Consider the following 21,471-nt stretch of genomic DNA (forward strand, 5'->3'; position numbering starts at 1 on the left):
TGTGGTATTAATGACACGCGATGCTGTTCCCTCCGATGGGCATTTATCCGGTGGTACTTTACGTTGGCTTGATAATCCGACGAGCAGGTCCCGCAGGTTGATGATGGCTTGATATTCCCGAAGAAAATGCTTTCCCAAAATTATTTCCCGCGGGCAATGAGGCAGTACGACAAAAGGACTGATAAAGGTAGAATTTCGGATTTGAATACTGGTTATGCAATGGCTCGTTGGTGCTCCAAAATGACCAGTTGTTTTGCTCAGATGGGGACCGTGCCAAGGCGTCGTAACATTCTGCATCCAGATCCCTAGGGTGTCGCGCTACCCCGCGCCTCCACCAATTGGTCGCGAGAGGAAAGGCGAACAAAGTCCACTGGCAGCGAACGGCACGTTTACTGAAGCTGAAATAACCACCAGCGTCGTTCGCGTCGTCTTCTCCACCGAACCAGCCCAAAAATAGACGCCTGATCTGATGACGATGATTGTAAAATGAACATGTCATAGAATCGTGGTAGTATATACTTGGTTTACACGTATCATGTTTTCGTTATTTATGTGTTAATGCAAAATTATTCAAAATTCTCATCTACCTGGACACCTGGATCCGTCAAGCTATTTTGTCCATGTTCCCAGCATTTCTCTTGTACGGAGCACAGAAATCAATCGAATGAATGAATGAATGAATGAATGAATGAATGAATGAATGAATGAATGAATGAATGAATGAATGAATGAATTTTCATGCCTCTGTCTAGCTGCTTCTTTTATTTGCGTTTCGCTTCGTGACGCAAGGAAATTCCCTGCAGTGTTATTCAAGTACTTTCTTTTTTTACTGTCAGTCTTTCTGACCTTCTCTAACCGTCACTTGTCACTGGGTAGTACGTGGTCCAAGGAGCAGCATTGAGCTGCGGTGTTGATGGAACAGGGTTCGAACCAAACCATCGGTATGCTTCACCCTGACCACTCTGTATTCGGGCAGTTATTCCTTGCTTACCTTGGCGAGACGGGCCTCGCGGCCAAACTCATAGGTGCCAGTGATACTGCAGCCTCGTCAACCCCCAATGACGATAGTCAAGAGAAGAGCAGAATATGATTGAATAAATACGTTGCGAGAACCAGCCGCCAGAACAAGTTGGGTCCCTGGGTACACGGCAGTGGGTATGTACCGCTGTTTCGAAAACCTATTCGACCCCAATTAGACAAGTGGCAACAATGTGCAACTGAATATGCGCTGAGCTTGACTGAACCTCTTAGGCGTCAACTTTGGTCACTGAGTATGTGCAACAAGGTATGTGCCGCTCTTTAATGCACTTCTTTCAATCTAACTCGGCTCAATGGACATGTACCACTATAGTTAGGCACCGCTCTTCAATGAACCTCGTCGACGCCAACTTACGTCATTGTGTATGTACCCTTGGCCATGAGTCACTCTTCAATGAACCTATTCCGCGCCAACTTAAACGACTGGGCATGTGTCATTCTAAAAAAATGACAAAGATTTGAAAATTTTCCCCGTTTGGCGGAACCAAAGCCACGCCGTATATATTAATACAATCTTCTCTTAATATGTATTCACACACGCCACATGCATACTTAGTGGAGGTGCCACCAGATGGCACAGCTTGTCCAGAGGAGAAGCTTGAGAGAGGTGCCTGCTGCATACACGTCTCATACATGACACTTCTATGCGGTGGCAATACGATGTGTCGCGGCACTGCTTTAATTCTAACTGCATTGCAGTCAGCAGCCATCGTGAGTTGAGTTCGGCCGGAATTTTCTTGTTGTTGTTGTTGTCGTTATTATTATTATTATTATTATTATTATTATTATTATTATTATTATTATTATTATTATTATTATTATTATTATTATTACCGTTCTTTCAACACAAAACTCCAAGTAGTAGGCGGAAGCCTCTTATTGTTGTGAAGCAAGCCTACAGGTCCCACAGAAAAAAGAAAGGGCAAGCCCAAGACTCCCACACTTCAAACTTCAATTTGAACATTCTGCTTGACGACGACATTTCACTTGCATTCTAGTAACACGACAGCTTTTTGTGAGTATACGCAACTTTTGTACCTAGAGTACTTTTTATCAATCAATCATTTCGGACACTTCATCCGACGCAACCTATTTGTTTTCTTTTTTTCTTTCTTTTTTACTCTGCGAGGCGCATACGTTTTGGTTTGCGGCAGATAGGCAAATAAAAGAAAGCAATATCACACAACCGCTAAGGTTGTGAAGAATAAAAGCGCGATTAGTTAATAAAAAGAAAGCACTGCAATGCCCGCATAGCCATTACCGCTAACGGGTACCGAGTTTCCGGAGGGTTAATTAGTGCATTTCAACGGGAAAAACGACAGCTGGCGCCAAGTGCCGCGAGCACCGCAGCCCCCGCGAACATTAGCGGGAAGAAGGGGGGCCGACGAAAGAAAAACGACAGCGAATAAAACAACAGCGCAGCAGAGGCGCAGCTTCTTCGAACACGCGCGATAGAACGAACGGGCTGTGTTCAACGCGAGCAATACTGATTTAGGCAATTCGGACAAGAAACGGTTTTTCCTTTAAATATGGAAACAGCCGAAAGGCCAGCGCAGGACTGCGAAGCAAATTTGTTGCGAAGCGACAGTCGTCCCCTCGGGGCTTTTACTTTAACATACCAAATAATCCTCAGAAAAAATTTCAGCGAAATAACCGTTAACATTAACAGTCTATCGGTATAGACGCCTCTCATCTTAATTCCACACCCACTTTCAAGCCTGTCCTTTCAGACGTGCCTTCAACAAGAAACATGGGACGTATTCAAACCTTTATATAGGTTGCTTTTGGAGCATCTAAGTGCGGACACCTAATTTTCACGCACTTCGCCGAATCGCCTCCGTGCTTCAGGTACCGAGTGAAGGCCGCCCGCTTACGGCATGGCTGCAGCGACGCCGGAAAGGTTGCGGCCAGAAGAGCCGGGGCTCTGTGTGGATTCGCAAAGATAAGCATCAGTGGCACTCACGCTGACCTTGCCACTTCTGGCGCCACAAAGTCCTTCCGCCCTGGCTAGCTACTGCAAGCGCGTTCCAGAAAGTCCGATCTCGGCACACCACCACGAGTGAGTGCCTTGGCGTTCGACATTGCTGTACGCAGATTCTCGAATCCGCCGCCTGTTTTCTACTGCCGCTAACGTTGCGCACGAAATACCTGCCCCTTGCTGCCAACTCTCTGATTCCCTCTGAACACAAATATTGTTCTTATATGCCTTGTTAGAACTATGCTCTTCACATATGGGAATTCAGCACTAAATCAAAAGGGAACCACACAAGTTTCCCACACGATTGCTACTTGCTCCTTCGTACGTGGCGCTAATATGTATGCACTCATGCAATTTTGTAGCCAGAAAACAAATGCATCGACCTCACGGCAGGTCAGCGCATTATATAACAGCGCTGACATACCTTGCCTTTTAGCGTCTGATGCTGCCTTCACCCCCACCATGATGAAGCTGTTTATACAGGCTCCAATAACGGCGAGAAGCGGCGATATCGTCGACAGTATGCGCAAGTGCGCAAAACAATAGGCAGTGATGATGTGCGGTGTTTATTGGCGCAAGGACCGGCTATTGGCAAAGAGCGCCATAACATATGGTAATGAATTTTCTATTTTGTATGAAATGATTAAATGAGCGATAAATGGTAGATGTACCGTGGCTGTATAATGGCTTAAAAGCAATTCGCTCTAAATTGCATAAAGTATATGAATATTAAAATCATGAAAATGGCTAATGATGTCTGCTATGAGGATAAAAGTTTAGTCAGGAAGAGAGGAAAGGAATGCGGGAGATGGAAATTCAAGACGATGAGCAAAACGTGAACAAGGTGAAGACAAGTCAACTTGTCGAAACGTTGGCTCCTGCATTCACCTTGTTCACGTTTTGCTCATCGTCGTCAGGAAGAGGTGATATAATAAACCTATATAATAGCACTAGCGCCTTAAAAGTCCTTGAAGTCTAGGGCTGAGAGGCACGTGTTGTGAAAACATTTTGCACGTCAGATGCAGCATACAAGCTGAGGCTGCGTTACAGATAACCAGGCCAAATGATTTGCACGGTGTCTACGCCTCCTAGAAACTATAGTGCTGTCTAAATATCTAAAAAGTGGCTCGTGCCTCAAAAATAATGGTGCAGGTGAAGGGGAATGCACTCACGATATGCGCGATAAAAGTACTTTTTACGCTGGGATTCCTTTTCAGCGCCCTGAACCAGAACATGGAGGATAGTAAGAACGTCGCCACACCATTTCGGAAGATTACTTCGAGTTAGGAGGTAGGAGTGCGTTCCATAAGTATGTCTTACCCTTAACCTGCCAAAAAGCACTTCTTTGTGTCTTGCTGTTTTCTCGTTTATCCATTTTCCTATTCTTGGTTTGATCACATGGAGCTTATTTGAAACTTCAGCATCAATATTTACTCAACTCATGGGGCAAGAAAGGCTTTAGGTCAGTAGGGGAGATAGCTGTGTGTCTATCTCTATGTTGAAAAACTACCGACGTGCCAATTTAATTGGTAGCAACATTGCCTTTTATGCTATGGCCAAAGACCGCCATAACACATGGTAATACATTTTCTATTTATTATGAAATGAATAAATGAGCGACAAATGGTAGATATACCATGGCTGTATAATGGCCTACAAGCAATTCGCTGTAAATCGCATAAAATATATGAGTATTAAAATCATAAAACTGGCTGTCTGCCATAGTATGCCAGGTACCTAGCATACTATGACCAATTGGTCGCTCATGTAAGCTGAGCATAAGAAGTTTGTTCTGTTTACGTAACACTGTTCTGTAACTGTTCTGTAACAAGTTTGTTCTCTTCAAAAAGGTTGTTCTATACTGAATTGTTCTGTTTTCGTAGACTCGTTAGAGCTCTAACGACGCTCAATGAGTCTCTGAACACGATTCATTTTGTAATATCCATTTTCTTTATGTGTTTCAATCACGAGAGGATTGCATATGCTTCCGCAGTAAAACTACTTTCATGCGGATTTAGTGCACCAGACCGTGAGAAAGACAGCCCCAGAGCTGCGTAAGCGATACGAGTAAACGATTTTGAAGCATCCGCATAAAATTCGGTACAGGAATACTCCCGAAGTTCAAGCAAATGCGAATGTTTATGTGCATCATATGCCAGTTTTGATATTTCTGCGAAATAGATGTCATACTGCATGGTCTGCCACTGCGAAGGCGGTGGGAGCTTAGCGGGAGCCGAAAGGACGTTCCCTAGAAGGGGGACGCCTGTTCCTTCTGACAGACCTTCCCATCGGGGGGACAGAGGAGTGGCTGGGCGGTTACAGAACAGCCTGGCCGAGGACAAGTCGTGAATAATTGAATGACATGGATGGTCTACAGCTGATTTCATCTCAAGAAGTAGGAAAAGCTTAAATGTGTCCTTTCGAAGTATACACACCATTCGTCAGATTCAACGTACAGGCTTTGCCGAGGACTAGTCCAGAAGGTGCCTCTAGCAAGGCGGATGCCTAAGTGGTGGATACGATCTAGCATATCTAGAGAATTATGCGTAGCAGAATTATAGACTATGGCCCCGTAGTCAAAGTGTGATAATATTAGACTTTTCTACAAGCTTATATGGAATTTCCGGTTGCTTCCCCAGTATGTGTGCGACAAGAGTTTCAGCACATTCATACTTCTCGATGCGGGACAAAATTTGACTTGATGTCTAAAAGCATCTCTAAAAAATTGTGTTCACGACTCACAGACAGCCGTTCTCCATCGAGATGTATTACTGGGTCCGGTCGCATACCTCTCTTGTTAGAGAACAGGACGCACGTACGTTTTTGAGGGTTTAGCTTAAAACCATTTTCATCTGCCCGCTTAGGCAATTTACTTAGGTCCAGCAGTAGTTGTCGCTTGCAGATACTTAGATTACGTGATTTGTAACCTGTCTAGATGTCATCCACTTATGCAGAATAAAACAGTACGTGGCATGACAGTATGGAGCGAGTTCACTTTGACAATAAAGAGAGTGCAGCTCAGCAAACCTCCTTCAGGTATACCGACTTCCTGCTTAAATAGAGACAAGATGTTACCAACACTAACACGGAATGTGCGACTGGAGCGGTAACTATGAATCACAATGAGCAAGTTGCCTCGAACTCTTATTTCAGACTGATCACGGAGGATTCTGGAGCGTCAGTTTGTAATATACCTTCTCCATATCTAAAAATACTGACAAGAAAACTGTTTGTGCACGAAGAAATCACGGATGTTTGTATCAATGAGGACAACGTGACCGTTTGTAGATCCAGCTTCCCTAAAACCGCCCTCTAAGGGATGAAGTACCTTGTTGCTTTTCAAGAAAATGGATGAGGCGCCGGTCAATTATTTTCTCAATGACTTTGCATAAACAACTTGCCAATTAATAGGCCTATAACTATTGGGCGAGCAGGGGTCCCTGCCCTCTTTCAGAATAGGAATTACGATTGCTTCTTTCCAAGCGAACGGAATGTAGCCGGCAGAAAACATGGAGTTAAAGAGTAGTAGTAGTGTTATGTGGTTTTCAGGGCGTAAGTGTTTCATCATTTCCTACATTATTCTGGCACTTCCTGGTGTGGAAATCCCAGATATATAACTCTCTTTAGTTCTACCATTGCTGGACCGCGATATTTACCAAATTTATCCGCAACATCGACCTAAACAGTTCGAAATCAACAAATCGAAATCTTTCTTACTGCTTCAAGTAGTGTGCAGTTTTTTTTTTGCTTCTTTCTTTTGAAGCAAAACTCAATCAGCATGATGCAAGGAGCATTCGGCATGTTCAAATGCTGCCTGAGCGTGGCACGGCACGAAACAAGCGAGAACGAATGACTTCACAGGCGGAAAGAAGCGCAGGCCACTAAACGATAAATATAATCAGATCCACCCCCGCGGAAGCGATATCGTCGTCTGCCAAATTTCTTCCGTTTTCAAGCTTTTAGTAATCGCTGCGTTTCAGTGCGGGTCGAAATAATCGAAGCACAGATTGTTATGTTCAGTTGAATAACATAATAACCGTCCAAAAAAAAAAAGAAGCTAAGGAAAGTATCGGAACTGAAAGCCAACGATGGCGTTGCCATTCGCGCGAACCGCTACAGCTTCATGGTGGCCAGTGACACACGCGTGCTCTTTTGTGGAGGTGACCGGCGATACATTTTCGCCTAAGAAAAGGTACGCCCACCCCGATTTTGTTGTTTCGTGTTACGCACAAGACCGTACGCCGGTGTCGCATGCATTTTCGAGTCCTTCTATATGAAGTTTCCGCTTATATAAGCACAGAGGAGGGGAGATATTACGCTGTGAAAGGAACTTATAAGACATCAATGTTTGATTTCGCAGACTAACAATTAAGAGCAAGAAAAGACAAAGAAGAATTCTATGTCAATTTTTGTGTTCAGTGTCAATTCTGCGTCAATTTTTTCAGAGTACTCGAGGTTTGAGATAACTAAATCCGGTGATGACACAATCCAGGCTATGAAGTCAAAGATTGCAACCGCGTGCCTTTCTTGACAACAGTCGCTTGATGGCCAGCGGCCTTCCGCACACGAATTTTGCCGTTCGCATGCCAGACAAAACGGAAGTTATTCGCCGCCACCAGCTTTTTGTTGAGCGGAGTAGTTCTCGCTTACGTTTTGTTATATTTTCTACCATTGAAGCAAGAATTCCGGCGTCCCTGACCTCCTACGTATAGCGTAACGCGTCTGTCTCTCTCTCTCTCTCTCTCTCTCTCTATGACAGCTGAAACGAAAAATTATCCAGACTTTTTTTTCTTTTTTTTTTTTGGTCTGGCCTTGCCACAAGGCGGTGGACGGCATAATATGAGTATTTTTCAGAGAGTGTGCTTCAAAAAAAGTTCATTCACTCTAACGAGCAAATCTTCACGACGTGTCACAGCAATATTTTGAAACTCTAAATTAGGGCGCCTGCTGTGCCATTCCAGTTCGTTGACGGCTTCCTGTAAGGGCATCTGTGTTTCGCTCAACGGGTCTTCGTCAATCTTATCCGTTCTTTTGCTGAGCGCCTGTAAATTCTTGTCCAGTTTCTCTAGACGTTTAATTCTGTCACCAAAAGTTTGTGACGTTTCTCCTATCATCGCTAGGTGCAAGGCGTCAGGGAAGCTTCAGATGCTGAACTGTAATTTCTCGCCAAGATGCCAGCGCATTTTCCTTCGCGACAAGATTCGCACTTCCATGTTTTTTCGCTACACAGCCTGTATCCAGCGCAACTCTTTTGTCACATCTTCCAGTAGCTTCCGGTATTGAATATGTAGTTGTACAGAATTCAAGCAGGAATCAATTCATCGCGTGTGATTTTCACAGACAGCGCACTGTGTATTAGACGCGTTGGGCGGCACTTGGTTCATATGAATACTACACAAATGCGTTTTCTTATGCACACTGTTTGCACTTCATCTAGCTTCAAGTGTCCCTTTAATACGGTGAGCCATTGCGTATAGTTATGTTCAAGATGTCGGCATGATCTTGCATTACGCGACACTCTCAAATCCATCTTTTTCAGTCTACCTCCCCGATTCATGCAAAGATATCACTGGCAGTTTGTGGGCATTTATACAACCTGCAGTTGAGTGGAAAGAACCAGGGCCAAATTTAAGTAAGTACGTCGAAAAGATCTTGCGAACTCTGAACTTTAGAACTTCCCGACGGGACTTATCGATCACATCCTTTTTTGTTTACCAAACACAGTTTAGTCAAAGCGTATAGTACCGGCCGACGTGCGTCAGACACTCAAAACACGAGCCTAAATAAAGTAAAATATCAACTATCAGCTTTCAAACATGACAATCAGAAAACGAAAGGCACATCCAATCCAGACATTGATTTCACCCAGAACTCCGGGGAAAAAATTGGGCGAAAGAAGGCGGTGATGTCCTAAACAGAGCGAAAAATAAAAAATAAAGCACCAGGTGTGGCGACCACTTACCAGAGTGGCATTCACTTGGTTGGAATCACCGTTGGGATAGGGAGTGTAAACAGCTAAAGCCACACAGTTGGCGAAAATTGTTAACAGAATTAGATATTCAAAAGGCCTGAAAAGAAAGAAGCAAAGTGCAGTCAAGGATAGGTTCGCGAAGGCAGAAACTTCGGCGCAATATTCGTTAGGACATGCGAAACCTGGTAGAGTACATGACATCGTGAGATGGATAGGTTAAGTTTAACACCGAAGCAGTTTCTCTCACGGACATCATGCAACTTATTATATATATATATATATATATATATATATATATATATATATATATATATATATATATATATATATATATATATATATATATATATATATATATATTACGGCGGCAGCACTTCGACGACTCCACGCAGACTCTGAAAGTGGAGGCATGTGTTCTGTTATTTTCTGAGCCCAGATTCGTCAAAACGACAGCGCATGAAGGCGGTGCTGCTCGCACTTCAAAGTATCAGTTCTTATATGATGGCGTACACCGTGAGAGAGAACCTTCTGTACACCGTGAGTTCACAGAAGGAGAAAACGCTGAGCTCTCATGATTTCTTTTCATTTTTTTACTCTCCATTAAGCAGGTTCATTGGTGCTTCATCTCTGCTTCTTCTGTTGTTGTTGTTGTTATTCAATATTCTTCACAAACCAGAACGTCTAAGGCAATGGAATGGCCGAACATACGTAATTCGAACCTCTACGTGACTCTTTACTTAGTCTTAGCAAGCGAGGACATTTACAGCGCCACTAGTTAGGTCTGTGCGGATGCTTTATCCGTACATACTTACAAAGCCAAACGTCATGCATTTATGTATCATTTCAAGATTCCGTTAGTTCTCTACTTCGTAATAATGAACCGAAATTTCCGGGGCAATCCTAGACTACGGGAATAGCGTGTGTAAGTATTCCTCATAATACTGCATATATGTTTTTTTGCATGAGGACAATAAGCTTGCACGTTAGTACTAAACCTGCACTGTCACGTGATAAGAGATCCCTGCACAACTCCTCAAGAACGTGTAACAATCGGTTTATCCTCAGTCATGGACATTAACACATAATACACCAGTAACATCAGTGAAAATAAACGCAATCATACAATATTGGCAACATACTATCCAGACTTGGCCACGCGATCACAGTTACCAGCTGTCTTAATCAAAATTCAAAAGTAGGTTTTCGGATAACCTAAGCTACATTCTGACTGATGTTTTACAGCCCCATTATTTTTTTCTTGCTTTCTTTCTTCTGCATCATAGAATAAAGAACTTGCTATTCCTGCGCACCTTTATCATGTGGACGTTTATTTCTCGATAAGCCGCGAAATCAGTTCACATATGTCGTTGGTGAGCATTTCACGGCCATTTTTTATCATGTTTCTTTTTGTGTGTGTGTGTGTTCTAGAAGAACTAGGGGAGATAGTAAGTACGTTGTTGAAAGTTGCGGACAAGAAACTGGGATGCCATGAAACACTTGAGCAAGGATTTATAATCAAGAGCGAGAGAGAAGTTTAATGATACGAAATGCTGAGAGGTCGGCCTGAGGTATATTCCTCTAGCCAGCCAGCTAGCGTATTGGTGGTCTCATTTAATAATCAAGAGACGAGAAGCCACGCCGCTAGAGGCCAAAAGGATACTTCCACTCGACGACACTAATGCAGAGCTTTCGCAGCGGGTTCCCCAGCCCGAGGCAGAAGAGCGCCCGCAGGGGCCTCTCGACCAGCTTGGGGCCCTTGCGCGGGGCCCTCCGGCGCTCACGTGACGAGGCGCCGCCAGAGGCGCCCCCTGCCGGCCCCGCCGAGGCAGCGGCGGCCGCCCCGCCGCCGCCGCCGCTGTGCTGGCTGCTCAGCGTGTTCATGGCGTCGGCGGCGCCCAGCGCCGTGTGCCACGCGCTGGACAAGGGACGGCCCGCGCTGCCGCTGCTCGTGCGGCTCCCGCCGCCAGGGCCCGAGCCTGCGCACAGTCACGGCACCGTTTCGGTCAAGCACACTGAAGAGAAAATTTCACATTCGCCACTTTCGGGTTCACTGCAGGACAAGAGCTTCCCAAAGTGATTCCTCAATAACGCGTCTCGCCATCAGCCGAAAACATCCTCTGCTTACCAGTTTCCTTACCCCACCAAACAAACACATTGTCTGCTGTTTCCGGCTCTTCAATTTAGACTCAATTCAGGGAAGCTCATTCTCTTGGCTTCCATTCTGTAATAGGCCACCGTTAACTGAAGAGAAGGTCCTAGCTGATTTCACACTGGTTTTGCGTATCTTTCAGCTCTTTATCTTGTGACCACTTCCGTGAAGAATCGGTTAGTTAGGTGACTCGTAAATGACGTATTAACATCAAAATAGTACGAAACATTCCTCGCTATTTTGATAACACCAAGAATAGTCAGGAACGAAGTATATAATAAAAAGTGAGCATAATTAGCCATAAACGCAGTGGTATGTGATTGCCTGTGTCACTGTCACCCTCTGCAGAGCCTCTGTCAGGTGTCGTCTAGCTTAACTGTTGCGCCCTCCACCGCACGACGTGATGTGCCCCAGTTGAGGACAGGGAGAGCGGAGAGCCGCTGGCCGCGCGAGTGCGTCTCCCGAGGCTCGGGCGTGCGCTCTAAGGAAGCGTTAAACACTCGGGGCGTACAGGCCCTATGCCTCGTGGTAGCGTGAAGGAGCAACAAGAAAAAAACATGCGTCCGAGGCCTTCCACAGTATCAACCGCTGAAAAAAAAAAAGAAAGGTTCAACCAAGTCTGAACGCTAATCAAGACAAGTCGACGTAATTGCGCATCAAATACGATACGAATAATATACGAAATCAGCTAATAATGCAGATGAAAACAAGACATAATAGAGAGATATAAACAATATTTATTCATCGAGTCATTTGAAACACCAAGTACGCCGTCTTTGACTTTGTTTATCGTTGACACCTTGGTTGACCCTTTGTTGTCCGACTTGACCAGGGATAGATTCGAAAAGCAAGGGGGCTTGGAACGCCGCCTAGAAACAGAAATATCGACGGGGGGAGGAGGAGGGGGATGTTGCAGTGAGTTGTACCCTGGCTGCAACACTGGCCTATAGGGAGGAGCTTGTATCTAGAAGAGCTACACAGTTGTGAGAAGAAAGTCAACCAGCAATTGTGGGGGGTGTTTCCACAGCCTAGTGTTGGCGGCTTGCATAGGTAGCGGCACTTGTGGAATAGTTGACCACAGGGGAGCAGAATTATACGGAATTTTCTTTTCTGGGGGGGGGAGAGGGGGCAACAACGTTGATCCTGTGCATGAGCGTTTATTCGTAATAAAATGTAGTGCAGTGCCACGCAGTCAAGTGCGCGAAACCTAACCTCACAGCGACACACGTCGGACATGCCCCTACTCACCGCCTTCCTCTCCCCAGATTGGCTTGTCAGAGGAAGAAATTGCAGTTCGGAATAAACAAATAAAGTGCGTTTTTCCCGGCAGTGCGCATCCCTAATGAAGCAACGATCCATATTTTGCACCTGGTCGCCTTTTCTTGGAGGATGAAAGAACGGCGGAGTAACCAGCACAGAAATGCAGAACCGTCGCTCTTGGCTGCCACGATGTTAACGTTCGCGTTCTTTTGTAAATCAATTTTATCATAAACAGAGATCAATAAAGCTCTTAAAACTTCTCGTATCATTGCGGCAATCTTTAAAAGAGCCTTGTGCTTGTTCATTGTTATTTTTTTAACATCGTGTTCTTTATTTCTATTCATTTATTATTATTTTCTTCAGCTAACGTCAAGCCTTTGTACTGTATCGCTACTCACAGCATTTAATAATATAATGAATGAATCAATAATGTGAGTCAATATTTTTGGATTAAAAGTTTAAAAATTTTACCTTCATTATGATCCACTGGAACTAAATTGAATTCTGGGGTTTTACGTGCCAAAACCCCGACTTGATTATGAGGCACGCCGTAGTGGGGGATTCGGTACTAATTTGGACCAGCGGGGGATCTCCAACGTGCCCCCATTGCACGGGACACGGGCGTTCTTGCATTTCGCCCTCATCGAAATGGGGCAGCCGCGGCCGGGATTTGCTCCCGCGACCTCGTGCTTAGCAGCGCAGCACCATAACTGCTGAGCCAGCGCGGCGGCGCTGAAATCCGCGGGCAGATTGCACTCCACACTGTTTCCTGCACTGAATCTCGGAGCTTGGGCGAGAACTGCGTGCCTGCCAGTGAGGCTGCCACGTTGCAGCTCCAAACTCCGGATGATGCTTGCGGGCTGAGAGAGACTGATCATTGATGGCTGCCGTATCCTGCGCATTTGTGTCGCTCATCCATTAAAAAAGTGAAACATGGGCTTAGGAATTGGAGAGGCAAGCGCCTCCAACAAATTTCCAACGCGTTGTCAAAGGTTCTCGCAATCCGTGTAGGCACTTATTTTGTATTCAAGTGATGTCTGTTTAGAACACTTGTGCATAAGAATAACGCGTTCTTAGTAATCAATGCGAAGAACCCAAGTTTCAAGCAGGTTCCAACATTTGGAGCAGGCGTCTTCGCAACGCGTCGCCTAACGTATCGGACGCAGGGCCAACGCATCCGAAGGTTCCGGATAGAAGGTGACACGCGTCCACGTCCAATCCAGCGTACGCAATACAGCTCGCTCGAAACCACTGGGTTCGACGTAATTGTTGTCGTTCAGGCGCGTGCTTGTCCTCGAATACTTAAGGTGATCGATCATCTGACAAAGAAGTTCACTGACTTGAGCGCACATGCTTACGAAGCCGAGTTGGAGGCAATCAATCGCCAGAGCGAAGCCACTTCTGTAATGACAGATATATATATGTTCACGCGCTTAAGTACTCCTGCTCTTTTGTCGAAAAAGTTATTAATTTACGATGAACTTGAGCTTTTGTACAAATTCTGCTTCTAACAGAACCTCTAGCTAAACGCTTGTAATAAAAAAAAACTTATTTAACCGAATTATCCTCGTTATTAAAGAAATGTCGAAACGCAGATTCCTTTCTCAACAGAACCACTATACTCAAACACAGTCACGAAATCGCGCAAGTAAGAAGATTACGCAGATCCAATTGTCATCTTGGAATCCGTGTGAAGCGAAGCATCTGTGATGTGTACAATAATCCAATGCTATGACGTTGTCCGTTTCATTCCTGCGTCTCTTACCCAGAGGACGCTGTGGCACGCGCGCATGCGCTCTCGCACATCCAAGCTACGCAGTGCGGCACAAGCGGCGGCGATCGTCTCAGCTAGCTAGCTTCCGTAGGCACAACAGCAGTGCGCGTGTAACTGTGGCATAATGAAACAAAGAGAAAAAAATGCGGTCCGATAGTTAGAGCATCGAGTGGCTTCGTGGGGCGACCGAAGTTCGATCTCATCGATCCCGATATCATCGGGCACGTAATTCAACGTCGTTGCTTTTTTTTTTCTTCAGTATGAGCTATTTGGCAGCCACGCTCAGGAAATACGAGAAATAAAGCCTAACACGTTACAGTAAACGGCAGCGATGGTGTGTCACTACTGAAACCGACGCCAGCTAAGCAGACACAGAAAATAATTCGGGTAGCAAGAAAGCAACTTAACAAATAGGTCGAACCTAACAGAAACAGACAATATCTTGCTACGATTTACTGCGCTGGTAAAAAGCAGGCGGAAAATCTTTTGGCGCTAGCTTAACATTATTTGCGTAAGCTCCAGGGGAGAGGAAAGAACGAAAGATGTAACCTCTCTAAATTCGATATACAACTCAATAAAAAAATTAATGCTGGAATCATACTCTTCACTTCAGCAATATATTAAGGACGAGGATAAAAGGAATAATTACAGCCAGTCTCTCGACAAATATCTATTTTCTTTTAGCATATTAATGAGGTATGTATTCTTAACTTTTCTTCTTCCTTATTGGCAAAGTTAAAAATGTGCCACTATCGCCTAATAACTAGGGGTGTGCGAATATTGAAATTTTCGAATACGAATCGAATACGAATAAGGAGAAAAACTGTCTTCGAATATCGAATCGAATATATGTGTAGTATTAAAAATTGCAAAACGAGGTAAAATAGCTTTATTACCCTTTTAAAAATAATGCTGCATTTTACGAGGCTGCGTCAGGTTAAAGAGGCACTCATTCTAGGTAATGCACTCAGGTAATGTCGGTAGTGCTCTGTCAGGTAAACGCTTGTTAGAGACTATCGCGAAGGAAATTTGACTGCTCAACATGTTCAGAAAGTAAGGGCTCTCTATGCACTGTGACAACATTTGTCCAGGTAACATTTTCTAGGTGCATATTTTATTGCGCATACTTCCAAAGCCCGAAAGTACATCATATATTGTTATGAAAGAGCCCTGGAATAAAGCTTGGTAAAAAAAAAATAATTGAAACTGATCATGTCTCACGGGCCTCATGCAGATAGACTGGAACAGAGCGTACATATTCATAGCAAGGTTCGTTACAGCACTTAAGATCACAGTGCTGTAACGCTGTGTCGTCGTTTTGTACCTTCTTTTGTCCCTGTTTTGTGTTGCGCTGTAACGAACCTTACTATGAATCCCAACAAACTGGCCCAACTTGCCATCTTGGTGCAGAGCATACAGATAATGAGCGGATCATGCGAAGCTCTCGGTGAATAAACATGTTTTTAGGAGAATGTGGAGCAAGCATATAATTAGTTAATTGCTAAATTATTCACAGTTTGTCCGAATATTCGCCGTTCCCACCATTATTCGGCCGTCCTCGAATATTCGGGAATTTACGAATATGCATTTCTCGAATCGAATACGCTTCGAATAAGGAAAATATTCGATTCGTATTCGAAATTTCGAATATTCGCACACCCCTACTAATAACCCATTGAATCATGCATCTTTTTTAGTTATATAACAATACAGCTTGAAAAGGAGCTCCTTCGGGAAAAGATGTGATAAGTGACGCGTCAACTCTTCGAGCTGCTTATGAGAAAATTCAGACTTGTCATTATTTTCCCATCTTGCCGTCCTTCAAAACACCATCAACCTGATGACAGGAGCTGCACTTTTAAGTGCTGCGAACGAAATACCGAGTTTTCGTAGCGCTGTAGCCATCACAATTTTCACGTATAGTGAAAATGGCAGCAACCGTATTTCGTCTAAATAAAGTAGCGACAGAAGAAAACTTCGCACTAACTATGAATTAATGAGTTCTGAGTCACCGGCTCACGACACGAGCAGAATTATTCCAACGGCCTAAGTTCTTTCGACATACATCAAGCTAGCGTCAAGGCTACGTCTTCCATTAACGGACGTGAAGTTGCAGTTGAACGAGCCACAAATCACGCGTTTCGTTTTTCGGTCTTCTATGCTTATAGAAATTGGTAAATACTCGATTCTGGTAAACCGCCCTGAAAAACGTACCTTGCATTGTGCTTCATATATACGAGGCACACACTTTTATCCATAGTGTGATTACCTTCTTTTCACGTGTCCCGGCCTGCCATGGTTCCACGGGCGTGTGCGTCTGTTTGTGTGCCACTCATTGCCATTCTACGCCAGCATTTGTTAGTTCAACGCAGTGTGCGTCCCTTGTTCACGTAGCGCCGTCTTCTGAGTGCTGTTTCCTGCAATTCTCTCCCACACGTTAAATATATGCAGCTCCGCTTGACATCTGCGACGCTCTGAGCTCGGCCAACAAGATCCCACCAAGAAGCCAAATTCAAAATGCACCCACTGTGGCACCCCAGATGCCTCCGCGGAGCACTTGTTCGCACTGTCCAAAATATTACCAACAGCAATCCTACTTGCCGGATAAGTGAGGCAATTCGAATAGACGTGACCTTCATGCTCCCGGAGTACTTGGTTCATGCCCCTCTAAACAGAGCTGTGCCTCGACCACCCCGTGGAATTTTCTTGTACACAGCAATCTGAGTAGTTTGGTAATAAAGGGCAGGCTTTTATTAATTCCACGTGAATTGATTCTTCACTATAAGGAGTATTCGAAGAATGGCATACGTGAGTTATCCCTATAGTAGTGTTTCTATTGTACAGTGTATGCGAACACGTCCTTAACGCGGTTGCATATGAATCGTTTTTCACGGCTTGGTTTGGTTTTATGTTGCTTGCAATTATCTATTTTGCAAACTTACTATGTTTGCGTGTTTGTAACACGTGTGCTCATTTCTCAGCTGTGCAGTGGAATAGCCGACTCTAGCCTGCCATCCCAGAAGCTTTTTTCTAACAGCAAGCTTTCTTTCTCTCCTGACCGAGTCGGCAAAATTTTCCGAATTTTTCGTACAGGGTGAGCCCCTTCTCGGTCATCCGTGCTGGCTGTTCGTTTTCATGGAGATGCGCAACTTGCTCTACTACAAGGCTTTGCTCGAAGATAAAACTTTGAATGGAAAACATGTCTTATATGTTCTATTTTTATTTGGGCGAATATTCGGAAAAGCGTTCTCATGCTAGGACCTTTCGCAAAAGCAGTTGCCTTTCAAATGGGTTGCATATGTGCAGATGGACATCTTAACCACACCTGCCAGCTTTGACAAAAAGCACTTGCAAACAAAATGCTTTGTGAAGTCTGTTCTTGCTCTCAATCATTTTTCTACTCTACAGATTTACGAAACTCGCTCGGAAATAATTCTACCAGAGGCAATGTTCATCTGTTGTCCCGTTACCATCACACAAGCGCATAAGATAAGCCTCTCAAGAAAAGGTGACAATATAATGATGCACTAGCACGAAGCTGTGCCCAAGCCCAGCATTCATCTTCTGTATGACTATTTTCTCTTTTCTTTGAACAGCGCGTAAATCCTTGCTTCTCAAACGACGCACTCAATTCAGAAGCAGCCGCCACGTCCTTTTCCGAGAAAGAAGCAATAAGGTACACTGGCGCATTGGAAACGCAGAGATTCATGTCGGCCTATACATCTTTCTGATATCCCCTTACTGTTCTCGTTTGCAGCTGGAGGCCTCCACCTTTTCTTTAAAAATTTCGTTTCCCTTTCAATGCGGCGCCGATCGGGCACCCATCTGCGTAAATCGCCGACAGTATAGCTGATTTCGGGAACGCCCCTTCGCACGCGTTTCGGAAAATAATGGAGTGCCCCGAGAGACAGGGGGGGAAAAAGAGAAAGAGAGACAAACGCAGCTCTAAACTGCCGGTGAAAGTTGCACACAAAACGGGCCCGCCGAACAAAGGCAGCCGTTTGCGGGCCTTATAAGGAAGGAAAAGCGAAATAGCGCTTCGTAAAGCAGGGATTCAAAGAGCTCACTGTTCCGAAAAGAAAGGGCGAAGCAGTCGAGAACTAAAACGCACCTGTCAAATTGGAGCTCGAGACACGGAATCAAACAGAAGCCAAACACGTTTCTAAGGGGACGCGTCAAGCCGTCGCAAGAAACGCGTCTCGCAGTGAGGATTAGCGAGGCTCGGGACAAGAGATTCGCAAGGAAAAAGTAAGCCTGACGTCCATGCATTGCAGCGGGCTTGGATGCATACGGGCAATACGGGTGTAAATATACGCATCTCTGCTTGAAAAAAGACGTCACGGCTAGTGAACGTTCCTGACTCACCAGAATCACTGCCTTGAAAAATTTTCTCTATCAAAACTCTGTAGGTGTTTGCTGTGAAGTAAATGGAATATCTACACTCATCCTGTGGGCTTGTCGCCTGACGCTCTTTACAACCAATACACGCGGATTTTCTGAGAGCAACTTGTCTGTTAGCTTGTGCAGAAACGTGTGTGTGTTGTCTGTTGTCAAAACATGAAACCTATAAAGAAACGTATAGATATCTCTAAATTTACCTATTTGACCATGAAGTTGCCACTATACAGAGTCCAAGCACAAAAGTAGTGAAGAATTGGAAGTGTTAAATATTGTAACATTGTTGAAATATTTATTTTTGATGTTTTTTTTGTGGCAACATGCAGATATTAAACAAGTTTTCACCCAGAACTGCGCTGATTGCTCTTACCTCTGGACACACGAACTGTATACCAACTTCATGAGGATATATGTAACTGTAATTTTTAATAAGTAAAAACTATACAAAAAGAAAGTGCTTTTCCGAGCGTGAAGGAAGCCCGTGAATAAACGCAGAATTGCCGCGCGACTGGTGGCTCCAAGCACTTTGCCTGTATTCGCCTGTTTCACGCTCGGAAAAAAACTTTTATGTAGCACGGCAGGGCCGCAGAGCCCCGCTGCCGTGTTATGCCTAATAGGCCTAGCTCTGGTCGGCCACTTGGGAAAACTTCAAGTCCGAAAAAAAAATCCAAAAATACTGGACCCACCGGCTTGAAAGTGGATTCCGCGTGGTCCGCTTCGCTGTCGGCGTCGATTCCAACCAAAATTTCAGTGGTCCCGTCGATTTGGATTGGTCAACAAGCCCAAAAACTGTGGAGCGCATGTGAAGTGCGTTTTGCATTCCATTTCATTCCGTTTTCTATTCCATGTAGCACGTATTGAACAGCAGAAAGCTGTATCGGGAGTTTTTCATGTTGCTCAACAATCTTCTCATTGATGCTTTCCACATAATTGTAACATTTGAGAAGTTGAATAATTAAGTAAGACTAATTATTTAGTTAGACGGAATGCAAAAAGTAATGTGAGCATCTCCAAGCGACAACACACAGAATTACCTTGGTTCTGTGCAACTACGTGGCATTTGCATATCTTGAAATCTTGGTACATGATAGTTGAGACAGCCTGCATATTTCAAACATCACTTACAACGCATACATATACAAGGGACCAAAAGAACGACGAAGACAAGCACTGACTTCCAACTGATTGTTATATTAAGTAACACGCATATATACTGAGACACCAAGACAAAAGCGCGCCCCCCCCCCCCCCCCCAAAGTATCAAACCCACATTTGTATGCATTCAAAATTCAAAGGAACCACGACCGCCGCCTAAGATGAACGAGAGCGCATGTGCGACCTCAGAAAAACAAGTTCTTTATCTGTCAATTCAATTGACGGCTGACTAACTGAGCCAGCTTCGGCAATCGCTGCTGCTGCAATGCCCTGTCGTTCATCTTATGCGCGATCATGGTTCCTTTGAATTTTGAATGCATGCTCATGTCGGTTTGAGGATTGGTGTGTGTGGAGGGGGGGGGGGGGGGCGCTTTTGTCTTGGTGTCTTAGTATATATGCGTGTTACTCAATATAAAGATCAGTTGGAAGTCAGTGCTTGTCTTCGTCGTTCTCCTGGTCCCTTGTCTATGTATGCGCTGTAAGGGATGTTTGAAACAATGGAATACAAACTAGCCCGTACCCACGCCTGCATATCCCCGCCCTACTTCAAGCAGATGACCGACTTCCCACACTCCCCCCCCCCACACACATACACATGCACGCACGCACGCACGCACGCACATATACAAGAAAGGGACACCCTGCATACTTGAGTAGCTCACCGCTTCGCTTGTGGTGCATAGTTTTTCGTTTTTCCTTTTTTTTCTACAAAGCTATGAGGGCTTGCGCGTGACATCATGTGCTCCGTCTGGAACAGGTTAAGTTTTCAAAACAACCAACGGAACCATCTGGACTCTTCGCTCCACCTCCTTCGCCAACTGGACACTGCCGACGCGAGCCCACTGCGCTCTTTCGGCCATTGCTATGAGAGCGACATTTGCGAAGTTCTTTACTTTTATCCACTGCAATGTCCAACAACACAATGTGCCCTTGTTGTGGTGCTGAGGAGACCCTCCGACATATTATGTGTGACTGTTCTCGCCACAGTGTAGAGAAACAATCGCTCGCAATCGCACAAACTTGCTTCGACCAGATAGCATTATCAGAGCAAACCATATCGGCATGCCGACTCCCCAAGCCGTTACAGCAGAAGGTGACGAAGGCACTGCTACAGTTGTTAAGGATAACAGGCCTGCAAAAACGACTTTAGCTTGAACTGGTATTCATTACGAGAAAGCGTTTGATTCTGTCGGAACCTCAGCAGTCATGGAGGCATTACGGAATAAGGGTGTAGACGAGCCGTATGTAAAAATACTGAAAGATATCTATAGCGGCTCCACAGCCACCATAGTCCTCCATAAAGCAAGCAACAAAATCCCAATAAAGAAAGGCGTCAGGCAGGGAGATACGATCTCTCCAATGCTATTCACAGCGTGTTTACAGGACGTATGCGGAGACCTAGATTGGGAAGAATTGGGGATAAAAGTTAATGGAGAATACCTTAGTAACTTGCGATTCGCTGATGATATTGCCTTGCTTAGTAACTCAGGGGACCAATTGCAATGCATGCTCACTGACCTGGAGAGGCAAAGCAGAAAAGTGGGTCTAAAAATTAATCTGCAGAAAACTAAAGTAATGTTTAACAGTCTCGGAAGAGAACAGCAATTTACAATCGGCAGCGAGGCACTGGAAGTCGTAAGGGAATACACCTACTTAGGGCAGGTAGTGACGGCGGATCCGCATCATGAGACGGAAATAATCAGAAGAATAAGAATGGGCTGGGGTGCGTTTGGCAGGCATTCTCAGAT

General features: G+C 44.7%; 1 protein-coding gene across 6 annotated transcripts in view; it reads right to left on the reverse strand.

Annotated features, from left to right (window-relative positions):
• The window catches only part of LOC135899458 (muscle calcium channel subunit alpha-1-like), a 934,514-nt gene that overhangs the window by 231,974 nt on the left and 681,069 nt on the right, over positions 1-21,471 (reverse strand). For all 6 annotated transcript variants that reach the window (XM_065428717.2, XM_065428715.2, XM_065428718.2 and 3 more), the window contains 2 exons: positions 10,648-10,963; positions 8,979-9,084 (listed from right to left, as the gene is read on the reverse strand). In XM_065428717.2, the coding sequence (XP_065284789.1) occupies positions 8,979-9,084; positions 10,648-10,868 (327 nt within the window). In that variant the 5' untranslated portion in view covers positions 10,869-10,963. The remainder of the gene's footprint in view (positions 1-8,978; positions 9,085-10,647; positions 10,964-21,471) is intronic.

The sequence above is a fragment of the Dermacentor albipictus genome, chromosome 6 (genome assembly GCF_038994185.2).
Source record: "Dermacentor albipictus isolate Rhodes 1998 colony chromosome 6, USDA_Dalb.pri_finalv2, whole genome shotgun sequence".
NCBI classification, from domain to species: Eukaryota; Metazoa; Arthropoda; class Arachnida; order Ixodida; family Ixodidae; genus Dermacentor; species Dermacentor albipictus.